The sequence below is a fragment of the Hyposmocoma kahamanoa genome, unplaced genomic scaffold (genome assembly GCF_003589595.1).
Source record: "Hyposmocoma kahamanoa isolate Upper Pololo Valley unplaced genomic scaffold, ASM358959v1 192, whole genome shotgun sequence".
Taxonomy (NCBI): Eukaryota; Metazoa; Arthropoda; class Insecta; order Lepidoptera; family Cosmopterigidae; genus Hyposmocoma; species Hyposmocoma kahamanoa.
Genome location: NW_020653719.1, coordinates 8,671,570 through 8,686,962, shown reverse-complemented (window position 1 = coordinate 8,686,962; position 15,393 = coordinate 8,671,570). Strand labels below are relative to the sequence as shown.

The 15,393-nt window shown below is 36.0% G+C and overlaps 1 protein-coding gene across 5 annotated transcripts in view; it reads left to right on the top strand.

Moving 5' to 3' along the window:
* LOC113226432 (sodium/potassium-transporting ATPase subunit alpha) overlaps positions 1-3,074 on the top strand; it is a 43,530-nt gene extending 40,456 nt beyond the window's left edge. For 4 of the 5 annotated variants that reach the window (XM_026459045.1, XM_026459044.1, XM_026459048.1 and 1 more), the window contains 2 exons: positions 939-1,171; positions 1,280-3,074. In XM_026459045.1, coding sequence (XP_026314830.1) covers positions 939-1,171; positions 1,280-1,400 — 354 coding nt within the window. In that variant the 3' untranslated portion in view covers positions 1,401-3,074. The remainder of the gene's footprint in view (positions 1-938; positions 1,172-1,279) is intronic. The other variant, XM_026459047.1, reaches the window with a different exon arrangement.
* Positions 3,075-15,393: the final 12,319 nt, after the last annotated feature.

Below are 15,393 nucleotides of genomic sequence, written 5' to 3'. Positions count from 1 at the left end.
ATTAAAGATTTTATAACAATCAAGTTATGGGGCTATATTCTGTTGCATAAATGCATAAAACTTAATATGTGTGTTTTTATGGAGTCCTCATGTTTTCGCGATTGTTACATATAGAAAATGAAACTATTTTTCCGAATTTAAATCGCGTATATTTGTTTTTTCAAACAAAAAAACGTTTCCAACGGTCCCGAAACGTTGGTTTGTTTGAAAAAACAAATATACACGATTTAAATCCGAAAAAATAGTTTCATTTCCTGTGTGTATTTTTATGTAGTTTCTTACTATACAGCTAAACTTAGCAACTGAGTAACACTGTATCTGATGTCAAAAACACGTTTGAAGTTGATAAATTTGTAAAAAATCCATATCGACCCTGGCAAGTTAAAATGTCTAACGTGCATTTGGAAAATATTACAGGAGAGAGATTTAAAGTAATGTTTTTACAAAAAAAAAAAATCATAACTCTAATTTTATTTGTTATTATGGAAAAGCTGAAACTTTCTTGTTTTCTACATAACAAATAAAATTTGAGTTATGATTTTTTCCCTAAAAAAAATACTTGAAATCGCTTTCCTGTAATGTTTTCCAAATGCACGACAGACGTGTTACCTTTTCAGCGTCAAAAAACAGACAAAAATGACACGTGGACTCAAAGACAAAAAAGCGTGGTAACCTCTGGTTTAAAGCTTGTCTGTATACAACACAACGAGTTGGATGCTTCACATATTTTCATAACGTTTGTTGAGCATTTCTGCGTGTATGAGAAAGATATGCCTTTCACTGTCCAAGCAAACGAAAGTGAGTTTAACATTATGTCTCAGGGTGATGATTCTAAAATTCTGAGTGGTACTGCAACGGTCATGGATAGGCGTGTCGCTTACTACCAGACGCACGACTTGTTCATCCCAATTACACCCAGCGTTACACTTTGTTTACAGACCTACCGTGATCGCAAAGCCCTCGAGTATACCTGCCACACCGCGTTCTTCGTGTCCATCGTCGTAGTGCAGTGGGCCGACTTGATTATCTGCAAGACTCGCCGCAACTCGATTGTGCACCAGGGTATGCGCAACTGGGCCCTCAACTTCGGCATCATCTTCGAAACGGCGCTCGCGGCCTTCCTTTCTTACACGCCTGGTATGGACAAGGGACTGCGGATGTATCCCCTTAAGTGAGTGCCACCTGTATTCCAATGATTCTTTTTTACGGTTAAGTTAACTTTTAGCAAATGGTAATGCCGCAAAATGTGTATTCTCAATAACGTTTCTGTTTCGCTCAGGTTCGTGTGGTGGCTGCCTGCCATCCCGTTCATGCTGTCGATCTTCATTTACGACGAGATCCGGCGCTTCTACCTGCGTCGCAACCCGGGCGGCTGGCTCGAACAAGAGACTTACTACTAGGCTGCACCCCCCACTGTCCACGGCGTGCATCAGTTAGTTACTGCGTACATAACGTTCATTTGTGTTCTATATCAGACTGACAGAGGTTGCGGTGCCGTCTCGGTATATGTGTAATCGCTGTCGTGTACTGTACGCTTCTCACCGCTTGTTACCGCATCGCTCCCGCAGGGCGGCCCTTATGTATGTACCTGTCAATGTTATCCGTTGTTCGATGTTCGTTTTCGCGTGACGTGACGGGCGGACGGCCGCGCCACAAACACATTATGTTTAACGAACTATGTATGTATATATGCACAGTGGAGAATGAGGTTTGATATTTGTGATGAAAAAAATTATTATACACATATTATTGTTTAAAATCGTGAATCATGTTATTTTTGTATTAAAATCTTTTAAAATGTAATTTGAGTATTAGAATCGCGTCATGAGACACTCGGAGAACGTTGGGAGCGCCGTCGGGCGGCGGGCCGCGGCCGCTCGGGCCCGCCGACTCAGACCTCATGTTCAGCAGGTCGCCCGTACACCACGATACACATAAGATAGCATAAATACTAATAAATTGTTTTCACATACTTACGTTGTAAGCGAAGGATCGTGTTAGCACTAGTGGGTCGTCCGCTCCTGTTGGCGAGGGCCCGCCGCGCGCCGTGCTCGGCGGCCAACGAAAGCATTTGTTGTAAAATTACAGTTAAGAGCCATTATTATTATTATTATTACATTTTAAGTGGAAGTTTAGATTAAGTTGAGTTTTTCGAGTGAATAACGTTTAGTTGACGATTCGATCGGATGCGTGGTGTGTGAGAGGTCGATGTGGAGTGCCTGAGTTTTAGTGTACTACTGCTTACTGTTAGGTAGGTAGTTGAAATTTTGACGCCGTATTTTCAATTGTAAAAGTAGATAATAAAGCATACACAGTCGCGAACGCTTAGTGGTGCGCGCGCCGACACGTTGATCAGCACTGCCGCCGTCGTGTCCGGCCGCCGGCAGCGGCCCCAGACAGGCCGGGCCTCGGCCCGGACCGCGACACGACGCTTTTCTTTTCTAAAATAATCAGATTATTAGATTTCGTCAAATTTATTAAATAGGCTGCTCATGGTAATTATGTAAGATTTTAATTTCTTAATTAAAAGATAATAACAAAACGTAGGAATGCGTAATTAGCGATTTTTAAAATTATACAGTTATGATAGAGTCATTCTTGTTTTAGTCGCCACTTGGCTCTTCTACGAGTGCGGTCTTGTGTAATTAGGGTAGGAAGAGGCTAGGGGCAGAGTGGGGGCGCGCAGCGGCGTAGCGGTGGGCAGAGCGGAGCGTAGCAGCAGTGCCCGCGGCGCCACTAGCCGAATAGGAGGACCAAGTGGAACGATTCATTTCAATTTTTCGTAACGAATACATATAACATTATAATAATGGTTACAAAAGTAAAATATAACATTATAGCGACTAATAAATCTAAATTATATGAAATGTTTATAGATTTAAAATGACGTTTGTTTCTTTAGAGTGACCTTCTGTGCTTGTTTTATGGGAACGATGTACATCTCTGACAATAGTCGTTGATCACGATGATATTAATACGATCTGATCTTTGTAAGCGTTTATTTACCCACACCGTAGAACTAACATTGTTTTGCGTTCGACAGTAATTTACACCGATTCATTTTATAGTATTACTCTGTTGGCTAGGAGCGCTGTAAAAATGTAAGTGTTAATAAAAAAAACATTTTCAAAATATTATTGCGATGTTTCATTGTTCTCATTTTGTTTATTTCGACCTTTTTCTTTGTTTTTTTTAAGTCCATAAATAAGTTAATTAAAAATAAGAAAAATACAAGTCAACTGAAATCGGAAAAATTCCAATATATAGATTTCCATTATATATAAGTCATTTAACACACATTTTAAACTCCTTAAGGATTTCAGTGTCTCACTAACTGTTTGTACCTATTTGTTATAATGTATGAATATGAAGTAAATAAATAGTCTGTTTAAGTTTAAGTATGCTTTATATAAAGCATATGAAAAACGAAAACAATAAACAAGCAAAGTACCGTCTTTGAATTAGGGCTGTATCGCGCAGAAGAAATAAAAGCATAGAGCAATGTACAACACGAGCCTGTAACACGTTCCATGACTCCTTTTGTAGTCGCACATTTTCTCCAATCAAACGTCTACACATCACGATGACGCCCTGACTAAATGTATTTTCTCTAATGCACTTGACCATGAACCGTAGTATATATTATAACATACTACGTATTATAAAACACCAGTAAGGACGCAGCATTGAAGCGTGCTAATTAGTAGGATCACTTCTATTCGAGTCGCACGGGATTCATGATTGAATGACGAATATTTTCAGACGTCTGAGTAAAGACTTATGAATAATCTCCACGTGTATGAGTAGTATATTTCGATTATATTTTTTATAGGGAATGAAAACACCAATACTTGTTGTGTGTTGATGGAAAGGGGAAAGCGGAATTATTTGCAATTCCATTGCATATCCCCGTGGTATCCCACATGACAACTAACCAAGTATTATCTCAAGAATTGCGTTATATATTTATGTTATTCGTATACGATTTCATTTTAAAGTGACCCCGTTGTCTTGTAGAATACTGATAAGCGGGCAACTTTACGACGGAGTTCAAGGCAATGCAGCTTCGCCTCTAATAAATTCAAGTCATGTCTCTTGTCATGCTTCTCAAGTAAATCCAAGGTGACCAGTTGGTATTTAGCATAGAAGGCATCAAATGCACTGTCATCTGCATATTTGAGGCATTCTGTACTGTGAACACGTCAAAGCGCTTTTGCACAACAACATCGTAAGGCAAGGGACAAAACAAGCGGAATATTGTGAGCAATTTTATTTGGTCATGACTAATAAATAAAGAACGATGTTTGGGTTGAATTCGGTCGCGAAATTTAACAGTCCGGGTGGCTGGTTCCCAGTATGCCAGCCATATTTGATACCTGTATGCTATTAAAGTTCTGGAGTCTATTACGGATAGGTCAACGGATGGCTGGTGACCTTTAAATCTCTTATACATATATTTTATTAAATAAATAAATAAATAACGCACACACTCAACATAGCCCCACACTAGGGAAACCCTGTGTCGCGGGTGCCATGGACACACACATAGACAACCACAAATTACACCCAAACTCACGAGAGAAATAAATGTAAGCCATACAAACATTTCTCCCGGCCCGGGAATCGAACCTGGGACCTCTGCGTGGCAGTCCGGCATGGTAACCGTTCGGCCACGGAGGCAGTTACAAACAAACAGTTTATTATAATATATATGTAACAAAATATTTAATTATTATTATTTTTTTTTATTTATTATTAATATTTATTATTTATAAATAATGTATCTATGTCTGAAACTATCAAATCAATACACAATAATGTCAAAAATAGCATGTATGGGCACGCTCTACATTTTTATGCATTGCTATTTTTACCTGTATAACGTTTAACATGCGTCAGCTATAAGTTGTTTGAAATAAACCTTCAAGACGAACACACGTACACATAAAAATATTTTCTTTCTACAAACAAATAATTAACATTAATAACAAGTAAGTAAGGGTCAACAGCACATTATACCCCTTATATAGCATTTCGACTAAAGGCTTCGAGAGGGTTTTTTTTTTGTCATTTTCCAGGTTAATAACATAAAAAGATAATTTAACTTTGCACATTATAAATACACACATAAAAAGTGACTAGGGATCAAGCACGTGTTTTGCCAATTACATATTGAAAATCTATTTTTTTTAACACTGATGGAGTTTTTTGTCAATTTTATAACTTGAATTTGAAAATGAAATTGACTAAAAAAATTCATTGATGTCCAAAAAAGTAATTAAAAAACCTGATTTCCAGTAATTAGCAAAACCGTGCAAGTTGAAAAATACGCTGTTTATTGTAACGCGAATAAATTTCTTTTGCCTTGATAGTAGCTGAAAGCTTCTTGATGTAGGGAAATTACATAACACTGCGTTGTCTAAATTCGTAAGCCTCGTACCTCCATTAATGAGTAGGCACAAAAAGAGGATTACTGCAACAAAATAGATAATTATACTATATTTTATGACAATCTAATGGTTGGACCTTTGTTTTATAAGGGTATAGAAATTAGATAAAAAGTAATTTCGTCCAAATACGGAGTTACGAGGTTTTCAAATTTAGCCGACGCACTATATGGGACTTGCAGTGTTTTGGTTCGACATGGTAGAGCAAGTGTGTAGCAATTTTTTGTCATCACCGTGAATGAAACTGAAAACCAGCCGTCGTAACAGTCACGTGCATTTGCCTCAAAAGACGGATAAAACGCAGAAGCCTCGCAACATTTTTCATGGAAGGAAAGGTGCTTGTGTGCGGCCACGAGGAATCGCCCGTGCGTTAAATGTACGAAGAAAATTACGCAGTCAGTTCTGTTGAAATGTGTACCCGTTTTCAAATTATTTTAATGTAATATCATTTCCAAATTATTTATTTATTGAATATCACCGACATTTTACTGCTATGATATTCAATTATTTTTGTGAAATTGCTTCACAAGTTTGTTATAAATATTAATAGAAAGATCGAACACAAAAAAAAATTATTTATTTCATTATTTATTAAATTTACTTAAATATAAACTACAGTGAAGACTAAAATCATTAGTTATACAGAACGTAAATTTCCATGAGTCAGATTACATCAAGTTTGACACTTTAGATCGTTCTAATCTTATGTGATACAAAGTTGAGTTTAAATCTCAAACATACTCTTGAGCCTGTACTAATTTAAAGAATCAATAGAAAAGAACAACAAAAATTCAATATAAATAATTCAAATAATCAAAATATTTTTTAAACCTGTAATAAGACTTAACTGTACTATTGATTATAGAGCTAGAGCTATACAAGGCGTATCACTATCTCTGTCAAAAACTGTAGTATCTGAAATTTATTATATGGACTTAAAATTTTCATTAATTATCATGAATCAATCAATGTTTACCATGTCAACCCTATATATGGATTGTATTCACATTGTATCGACATCATAATATAAAAAGCATTAGGTAAGAAAAAAGAAATAGGTAAGTTATTTGAGACAAACAACGTGAGTTATGTGTAGGGAGCGTGAGGGAATGGGAGCCTACTAAGGAAAATTGATAATAAAGTCATAATTTATGCAATTTTAATTTTTATTACTTATGAACGTACGCTTCACATATCTGGGTACTAGATAATCACAGCAAAATTTGAAACTAAAATATAATATTTGGTTAAAAAGAAAAAACTAAATCATGTCATTCGCTCCCATTACCCCACAGTTCGGGAAATGGGAGCCGGTATGAATCCCGTATGTCAAATGGGAGCCATTATATATAATCAGCCTGAAAAAGAAAATTAAAGTAATAAAATATATAAGTTAAAAAGTAATCAAAATAAACAAGAAAGTATTAAAGAAATATCCAGTGAATATTGCAATGGGATGAGGAGAACCAAATAGCTCTCATTACCCTCGTAACATCATAATTGAAAAAGGAATAAAACAGTAAAAACATTTCTATTTTTATTGTGATTTCAAGCATAACTTCTAAAAATTGATAGATATGGTGACATAGCTAGTGTAAATACAATGTAGTATCTATGCGTTTTAATGCTTACCTGGGATTATTAAATTTGGCAAATTTTGTGAGCGCGGAGCGAAAAACATACAACCATATCATACGACTAAACGCGGCGTTCTACGGGGGCGCCCACGGGACTTGAACCTTGTAGAATGTTAACGAAGACATAGGACTGCCATTTGTACAAATACGTGCATTGGGAAAGTCCAGTTTAACACCGCTGTCATTACCCGCGAGCCCCCAATACCCCACGTTCCCGTATATGAAGTTAAGCAGCGTGGTTCTTTTTAGCTATTAAAAAGTTACTTATTTAGGGTTGGTACCCTGAAGGACTTTTATTTTCTCCGTTTTGGTTTGGTATATTGCCAAGATCTTTTGTGAGCGAGTAAAGGACACGTCTGGTGTTATACCTAAATACATAACTCAATTTCACTCGAGATGTGGGTTGGTTCTTGTTTGCATAACTATGTCCAAGTTATGTAGCGAACAAGTCGTGCGCCTGGTAGTAAGCTACACGCCAACCCATAAGGCTGCTAACAGATTGACTACATTTTTGTAGTTAATGCGTGAAGTCGTAATCAATTTCATGCAGTCGAGGTCTCGGTTAACGACTGCACGCATTAACTGCATGTATCCGACTTGACTTCATGCAGCCGAGATCGACAGTCGTTGATTACGACTTCATGCATTACTGCAAACATGCAGTCAATTTGATTAAAGTTCTAAAGCTTTAGACCTCAAAGATCTGAGGGGCACTGCCACTGTTTTTTATTAAAAATAAGGGCGCATTTGACCTCCATCTCACCTGATGGAAAGTGACGATGACTTCACCCGTCATCCTGAGTCATAAAGTTGACAAAACCTACTTGTAATTTCACCAGCACCCTTACTCTTATAACAAATCAACATTTCTCTCGTCATAACATTTTTGGATAGAGGGATTTTTTCCGAAAAGTCATTGTTTATTTGTTTCTATTTATCATTAAATTTTTGGGAAAGAATATATTCCCAGATAATTTGGAACTTACGCCGTCGACTTTTTGGCGTCATGGGTTAGGAGTAAGATAGTTTTTCTTGTATCTTATTTTGAAAGTAAGATTTTTCCTTTTCATAATGCAGATGACATTTATATTTATGGCAAAGCTTAATTGGGCCATTTGAGATCTTGGCTCTTCTCCAGTGTCCTCGTTTATTTATACTTATAACGTTATAGTTTACAGATGCAAAGCTGATGTTTTATTGGTAAAAAAACAGGAACCACCGATATAGAGTCTTGTAAATGTTATGGACATATTGTATTGTATCAATCTATATAGTCTTCTTAAAAATGTTTGCTTTATATAAGTTGCTTTTTACCAGACTTCAAAAAGGAGGAGGTTCTGAATTCGACTGCTTATTTTTGTATGTATATTACACGACTACTCGACTTCGTTGATTCTTTTTTTATTGGAAAGGGGGTAGCGGTTCATCAATAGTGATCACATTGAAATACGAAGAAAATATTCCACCTCTAAGGTGGCAAATTAGAGGTGAACACGGTTTATTGGGTTTCACCCACTTTCCATTAGCGGATTCAATAAACTTGGCAAATAGATGTAGGTAAATCCACAAACTTTTAAAGTCGCTTTTCTAAAAAAAAATATTTTTAATCTTTATCTAGGGGCTTTGAGAATTGAACATGTAAGCCCCATTATTAAAACGGCACATCAAGAAAACACTTAATAAAGTCCAGACAGATAAATCAAAATACTACCTAACTAAACGTGTATACAAAATCTCTGCGGCACTACATGTTGCCTCCAATAGTTGCACTTATTTAATTTAAACTGCCTGTATAGACAGGTGCTTTATACAGACAGTCATCAATCAATCAAAATTATTTTTTATTTAATATTTTGTTTCAGAAATTCTTGGAAAGTAAGACCAAAATATTATGCCATGGAAAAACATCTGCAACATCCTGTACCATAATTACTCTGCGTAGGTAGAAATGCCATCGCGCGACCAAATTAACGATCGATCAATAAATCATTCCTGCGTACATTCACAACACAGTGAACGACATTAAGTCGAAAGACAACAATGGGTATAGTCGTTCTTGTTCCGTAGTTACCTGTAGTTCTTTATAAATCTAGAGTTAAGTGCTAACATAAAACTATCAATGTAACCCCAAAGGGATGTAACACGGCACGTGTTGTAGCGGCCTTGGCAACAACATCTATAGCTTTGTTCTATAAGTGGCTATATCTACTTATGCACAGAGGTCCTTTCGTCCTATAACCGCGCAGAAATTTTCACACCCCCGCCAAGCCCCTTGGTGACTGCGCATGTGCGAAATTGACAGCCCATTGTGCCAACACGTCCCGATTTACCCCTCCATATAAAATCATTTAACGTCGCAAAAGCAACGCGTAAACTGTTCGCATGTTTTGTAAAAGGCTTGTTTAGAGATACTGCAGGAGTGGGAGCGTGTATGCGCCATGACCACCCACGATGTTGGCCAGCATTAGCGTCATCAGTCCTGGTAATGGTACGTAAACATACTTGTTTTAACTGGACTCTATAAACCACTTCCCCTTTGCACAATTAGATTCGTATCTCTTCAATTTTATCCATTATTATTTTTTAAATAGTTTTACTGGAAGAAAGTAAATTCTGTATTAGAATTTATATATACAATGGCCTTGAATTTGTAGCCTGACTCACCCTCAGTCAGAAATTAATGTAGTCGTGGTGGTCACAAAGGCCATTGATGATACAAAATTTTATGCATCGGCATTTTTTTATAAAACTGAAATTTCTAATACACTCATTGACTTACAAATAAAGTCAATGAATACACTAGTCAATTTATTTATATAATATAGTTAATTTTAATTATTTTTTAGTATTTCATAGACTTTATTATTTTTCTCTCTATATATGTATAAGTACGTGTAAATGTTTTAAACCTATACGTAACTACATAGGTATTTAGTTCTGTTCCTTATTTCATCTGTAAGGAACAAGAAATAACAACTAAATATACATGAGGGCTCCGAACACTAACTCGCAACTCACAATAAACATATTTATTAAATAAAAATAATAACATAGTTTATAATACATATGTAGCGTAAATTGGAATGTTCCTTGGAAAAGTTTAAAAATAAGGCATTTAATAATTTTCGTAATGTAATGTAAATGTAATAGTGAAAAATAGGGTGGTTAGCATTAGCATTAGGCATAATTGGTTGATGATTTTGCCATCTCAGTGAGGCCCAAAACGTTGGTTTGTTAAAAAAAAATGTTATACGCGCTTTGGATCCGAAAAAAATACTTTATTACAATAAGTAGGTTTTTAATAAAAAAAAAAGTGTGCATTCGCCATCTCAACTGATGGAAAGTTACGATGAGGTCGACGATGGAGCATGCACACGACATGAAATTTCACATATACTTAATTGGTTACGTTAATACTAAAATTCCTTTTCTCATCACCAGTGGAAGCGACAGCGTACATAAGCGCTGTAGCAGCATTCGCGGCATTAATCCTCGTGGTACTGCTATTCCTGGGTCGTCGATGGTGCTACTCCGCTGTCTTCAGTCGCACCAAGTGTTGCGATGACATCCTTGCCGTAAACCACGTCGCAAAGTGTTTGACACTTGACAATGCTCAATGTGGTACGTCCCTATTTTAGTATTTTTATGTTACGATAAATGTTTTGGTCATACTGGAGAGAGTAAAAAATACAGTAGAGGTGAAACCCCACTGTGCGAACATGACAGTTTTGGGCTTGCTAAGCTGACTTAGCCAGTGTGGTATTAAAATATGGCACACCGGCTTCAACTTCTTCAACTTCGGCTTCAACTAGTTAAAAGTGATATCGTTTTGGATTTTGTTACGGGCGTGTGCAGAAACTTCCTTGCTTTTCAGTAAAAAAAAAAAAAACAAAAAATTGCGACAACGTCAATCTGAAGCAGAGGTTCCCAAACTTCTTTGTCTGGTAGACCACGAACTAATTATATTTGTTTTGCGTAGACACCCTGCCTTTTTAATATGTTTTTTTTACAAATTGTCAACTTTAATTGTGTGAATGATTAAATGTGAGCAACCCATAGTGCTAGCGAGAAACTTTACAATAAAAAAAATATGATTTTTGTCTCTATTTTCTGTTTGTGTATCTGCCTAATGTGGATAATTCTATTTATGAAAAGTCAAAATTTGGCCACGGCTTGCCTAAATGGGTTCCAATCTCGTGGACCCTCTATAACGTTCCATGCACCTCCCATATTCTTTTCGCTGACTCCTTGTAAATTGTAGTGGATATATATTTGGCTATCATAAAATCTAAAGTAAGCTTATTTTTGGCGATTTATCAGTAGGGTGTTTATTCAAAAATGTAACGACGTCATGTTTACTTGCTGCGTTTGTCATTTTTTTGTCACGACAGTGTTGAAGCTGGTGTGTGCCTTTTAAATACAGAGAGTAGCATTTGACCTTTATTAACAAAACTAGCGGTTAGCAATTATCCTTCCTCAGATGGTATGATCGGAATATTTGTCAGGACTTATTTCGTTTTTTATGAATAATAACTGTTTTTTTTGTAATATTTCTCGATAGTGTCGATTATAGAAATACCAGTAAAATTTTGGTAGTCAAAAATGCTTTAGAAGTTCTAAAATGTACTTTTCTTCCCTGAAATTTTCTTTTTATATAGTCTACAACCTAATATAGAATACCTGTTGCCTAAACTAATCCAACCTGTGTATAAGTGTTGTGATTATTATAAAACAAGTCCCTTTAACTGTAAAGTGATATCTAAGTAGGTACAGTATTTAAGAAGCTACTTACAGTAAGTACCTTTTTACCCCTGCACCCTGGTACCACCGATCATACTAAAAATAGTACCACTTAGACCACTCTTTTTATTTAGTAACACTCCCAATTGACCTGCAGATCTGTCTTAGTAAAACTGTGACGAAATGAAAAGCTGACATTTAAATAAAGAACGAAAAATTTCTAATCATGACCACATTGGATCGACATTTCTAACAATAATGGGATGTATTCGTTTTGTTATAATATCATAAACTGTCTTCAGGATCTCAAGAACGGTTCTATAAAAAACATGAACTAGATATTGATTTTATGAATTGAATATTTGATAAATTTCATTGACGTCGTTCTGACGTGTTATGCGACCGGTTGTCAAGCGACTACGTGTAACTATTTCAGTAAACTACCCTTGTGTATACTGGTTCAAGGTCTATCAAAGCCCATAGGCGAGCTTTTATATTTCATTTACTTTATTTGTATGGGTGTAAAGTACATCTTCATAGTTTGAATCGATTTTGATATTCCCTTACCTTATAGAATATAGGTTTGATTTTATACAAGAAATTTTGCGCAAAGAAGCCGTGGAAAGCAGCTCTGGTATACAGGTTTTTTTTAAAATGGGACAGTACGGGGAAATCTGAAACCGTAGAAGATACAAGGAAACTGTCTCAAATGGCTAAGTCTTTTTTGTGAAAACAATTTTGGCGTAGTCAATTTTTTGGTCAAGCATGTGTTGTCCATAAAAATGAATAAAATTGATCAAAAATTATTTTTGTGCTAATCGACTCAGTTTCATGAAGGGATCATTTCATTGTATGGAAAAATCGGGAGAGCCGAAGATGGTTAAACTTAATAAAATATTTTTCATACGAAATGTATAAAATTGACAAATTTTTTGAATGCAAATAGACTCAGCTTCGTATGAATATGATTTCATTGTATGGAAAGAAAAATCGGGACTGCAGAAATGAGTCTAATTTAATTTAAAATATTTCATAAAATAAATGAATAATGTTTTGTTAAATTTGACCAACTTGTGCAGTCCCGATTATTTTCTTCCAATACAATAAAATCATTATCATAAGAAACTGAGTCCATCAGCATAAAAAATAAATTAATAAATTTTACATTATTAGAAAATTTTCACTGATAACAATTCAATCAAATGATTCAAAATGAACTAAACTGCGCTAATGTTACGTAAAATGCACGTCCCATTTTTCACACAATTCATTAACACGGTGACCCCTAATGCTCTGTTAGGTTTCTAAGGGGTAGGGTCATCAATTCGAACTACAACTTCTTTCGTAATAGAGATGCGCGCCGCGCCGGGGCGGCGCCGTCTTTTTTTTTTATAATATCAAATGACGGGACGAATAAGCCGGGAGCCGATGATAAGCTACACGGCTGTCCATAACAGTGCCACTCAGAGCTTCGCAAATCGCAAAGATTTGAGAGGCACTGCCAGTGCTTTCGTCACCCTGAGACGTAAGTTGACAAGTCTCCTGTCCCTGTAATTTCACCATTTTCGTGATTTCGATTAAGGGATTCACCATATTTAATCGCGCGGAATAATTAGCTTTGAGCTAGTCAGAAACCCTTTATGTCCATGTAATAAGAGCGAAAAAGACGTTACGTGCTTCACTTTCACTCGAATCGCCGATGCGAAACGCACGGCATTTTCGATTTTATTACATGGTCTTAAAGATTTTTCTCAAGTGTGGTGACTCCCAAATATGACTCCATTTAAATGACGTTTCGTCTTGTTAATTATTTACTATATTTCAATACAATAATTTCCATACTATTAAAATTAATTACATTCCTATTTACGTAATCACACTGATTGAAGAGGACTTGGGGAGGTACGCTGACTATTTCTCCCGCTAGATGGCGAATGAATGCTGGTACTGTCGTACGTGCCAACTTTCAAGTTAATATAGAAAAAACGTAGAAATAAATACAAAGGGTGATTTATACAATGTTTTTAGTGTTCTTTTAAAACCTATAAAAGGTCGCTGTTAGACTGGGAAAAAAAACTTATTTCACAAAAAAAAATGCTTTGGAATAAATGCAATTGAAATTGCACGACTGTTTTCAATTTGTAACAGACGATTCCACATTTCGTGTTTTACCGAAACTATGTAAATATTTGCATTTTACTTTGACATAGCTAAGTAACTTTCTACAAAAACTCCAAATAATTTATTTTCACAGTATAATGATGATATACACCGCGACAATTTCACGCCGATCACGCCGCCGCCGCCTCCGATCGGAAAGCTATCAGAAGCCGATGCCGACAATTTTACGTTTAGCGCACATCTCTATTCCGTACATTTGGGTCGAGTAGTTATAACTACAAACAACAACATTCTCAGTTACCTTGGTAATATAACCTGCCGTCACCCCGAGAACGTCGACAATTTATTTGTGGTGGGCAAGATAGAGGTTATTAGACCTCGCAGCATAACAACAACAAGTAACAGTCCGCTCTAGTCTTTAAGTTTCAACCGCCCCTTAGAGAAACCGAATGAAATGGAAATGGCTCGTACGTAATTCCACGAAGAACTTTCCGGTAAACGCGATCTTCTGCAATGAAGAACCGAACTAAGAATAAGAGAAGTTCGAATTCTTAGGTTTTCGCGATTGCTTCATATTGGAAGTGGAACTACTTTTTCTTGGTCCTAAATCGCATATGTTTTTTCAAACAACCAACTTTAGGGGGTCTGTAAAAGTGTTATGGTCACGGCTGACGCGAATCGATCCGGAAAAATAGCTTCATTTCCAAGAAGTTATAAACATTTGGTATGGAAAAGCTGAATAGAAATTTCGTTACGATTTCATACGAGTAAACATGGGAAACGTATGGGTATTTAGGGTTCGTAATGATTATACAAATAAAATGCAAGTTGAATTCACTAATGCGAACTGTATTTCCAAAAAGAACTTAAAATATTAAACCTGCCGTTACACGGCAGAAAGAAACAACAGTGTTGCCTGCCCAAAATAAAAATAGAACATTGCCGTATTCTTAATTTATAAATTCTACTAAATTATATTTATTTATATTTATATTTATTATAGCTATTTGTTTCAATATTTCATAAACAATGATAAGTAGAATTACCCCTTCGAAATTTCTCAAACCTTGCAGGGTGACCCTGTAACATTATAGATCCTGTAAACTAGAACAATATAGAAATATCCCATTGTTAAGTAAATATTATGTAGTAAATAGACTAGCCTAGAACCTAGTATATAGCCAGAAATATATATCTATTGATGTCCGTCCGTCTGTGTTATAGATGCTTTGTCGAAACCGAACCATTATCCCGATCGAATATTCACATTCGAGGCATCCGATTCTGACGAAGAACTACGATTACGCATACAGCAGGTGAGACGCTAGAATTTTAGATTATTTTGTTTTGTAGTGAGTTTTTATTATTATTTCTATTAAGTAGACTTTATTATGAATCCTTCTGTAGTTTCTTATTTATCAGTATCATTGAGGACTTCTGTACAGCAT